At 32.7% G+C, this 1,702-nt stretch overlaps 1 protein-coding gene across 1 annotated transcript; it reads right to left on the bottom strand.

Moving 5' to 3' along the window:
* Nucleotides 1-93: 93 nt before the first annotated feature.
* LOC110445051 (eukaryotic translation initiation factor 1A, Y-chromosomal-like) lies at nt 94-1,247 on the bottom strand (the record flags this gene model as incomplete). Its single annotated transcript, XM_021489407.1, has 3 exons — nt 94-215; nt 747-879; nt 1,144-1,247. Coding segments are annotated over 3 exons (359 nt in total), but the record flags the coding sequence as incomplete, so codon positions are not given.
* Nucleotides 1,248-1,702: the final 455 nt, after the last annotated feature.

The following is a 1,702-nucleotide window of genomic DNA, read 5'->3' as shown; positions in this document are numbered from 1 at the left end:
TCAGCGTTTTACCTGGTCATATATATAGTTACATCAGCGTTTTACCTCGTCATATATATTGTTACATCAGCAATCATATTCTCAAACTTAAATCTAATTCAAAATCAATATCAAATTACTCACATCATCAATGTCATCATCGTCTCCATCAAAGTTATTCTGGAACTCAATTTCATCTTGATTATCTTCATCAAAGAGGTTGTCGTTGAGTTTGGCTGCAAAGTATTAAAGAAAACATATAGATGTAATCACAGTGTCCCTCCCCAGCAATTTTAGTGAATACTTCTGCATTTCTTTATCACAGATATAAATCAATATATGTCTGAGGAAGCACTTTTAAAGTCAATATCACTCTCAAATATGAATCTTATCAAAAAAGTTTGAAAAATAATATTTATTACCTACCTAACAAACATGACTTTTTGCTTGGTCTAAGCCAAAAGAAAGCATTAAGCCAAAACCCAAGAAAAATTTGAAGCAAAGATCTAAGCAAAATTTTACATTTTAGTGTAAGCAAAAATACTATTAACTTTTTGGTGACATCAGAAATTAGTCTAATCAGTTGGCTAGACTGCTTATCCAGGATACAAGGGTGCACAGCCCGATACTAGCTTTGATTCAGACAGCCTTGAGCAACCAGTTCTACTGTTATTGTTCAAGTTGAAACCTGCAGTACAGTATGTGAGAAAAGATGATTGATATTTTTATGGTACATGTATAGGATATATGCAGGCTACAAATCATACCAGATTCTGGAAGTTCTCCATAAGCTTTCAGATTTCTAGCTTCATCTGGTGTGTATTTCAGGATGACATCAGCCTTTTGGTCTTGGTAATCTCTTAGTCCCAGTAGGATGATGTCTCCAGCATTTATCCACACCTAGAATAATTTTCAGAAATTAATATCTTCTAAATCTTGACTTGTGTTAATATTGTTGGTGAAACGACCCTGAAGCTAACATTATTAATAGTAGGATGTATTCGTTTCTGGTTGTTAAGAGAGCAGGCAAGTTCAGCCATGGCAAAATTCTCACAAAGCCGGAAATCAGCTAGAACTCAATTTAAAATGTACATGGGGCGATTATGCATTATATATTTACATTCTTGTCTGCATGATTTCAAAATAATATTTCATTAAAAGTACCTTTTTTCTCAGCTTTCCTCGGATGTGACATAACCTCTTCACTCCATCAAAGCAAAGTGCCTCTAATCGTCCATTTCCCAACATCTTCGTAACTTGTGCATACTCTGTAGAACAATGCACATTGAAAGTAATAATTGTATTTTGATTCCAATTAATTAAATTTGTTTGATAAATATGTCTATAATTGACCTGATGTACTCATGTAAATAAATACCAGAAAAGTAAACTATTTGCTATCCAATTACTCTTAGAATTTAGATAAAAACACCATTGACAACAGATCTATGAATTTGACATCATAGAACATTTTATTGATCAGTTTTACTGATATATTTAGTGTTCAATAACATGAAATAAAGAAAATATGTGTTTTATAATAAAGGAAGACAAGAGATTTCATTTACTACTTCAATGTATACATCTTAATCATTGAATGAAATTTATCATAGGAAATTATTGAATTAAATGACTAAAAAACACCTTGGTCTATGAAGTAAAGCTTTTCCAATAGGCATACAGTATTTTTCATGGTGGTTGTCTACCCCCCCCCCCCCCCCCC

This window comes from Mizuhopecten yessoensis, unplaced genomic scaffold (assembly GCF_002113885.1).
Source record: "Mizuhopecten yessoensis strain PY_sf001 unplaced genomic scaffold, ASM211388v2 hete_35997606, whole genome shotgun sequence".
Lineage (NCBI taxonomy): Eukaryota > Metazoa > Mollusca > Bivalvia > Pectinida > Pectinidae > Mizuhopecten > Mizuhopecten yessoensis.
Note: the sequence above shows the minus strand (reverse complement) of the source record. Positions and strands in the feature narration are given on the sequence as shown.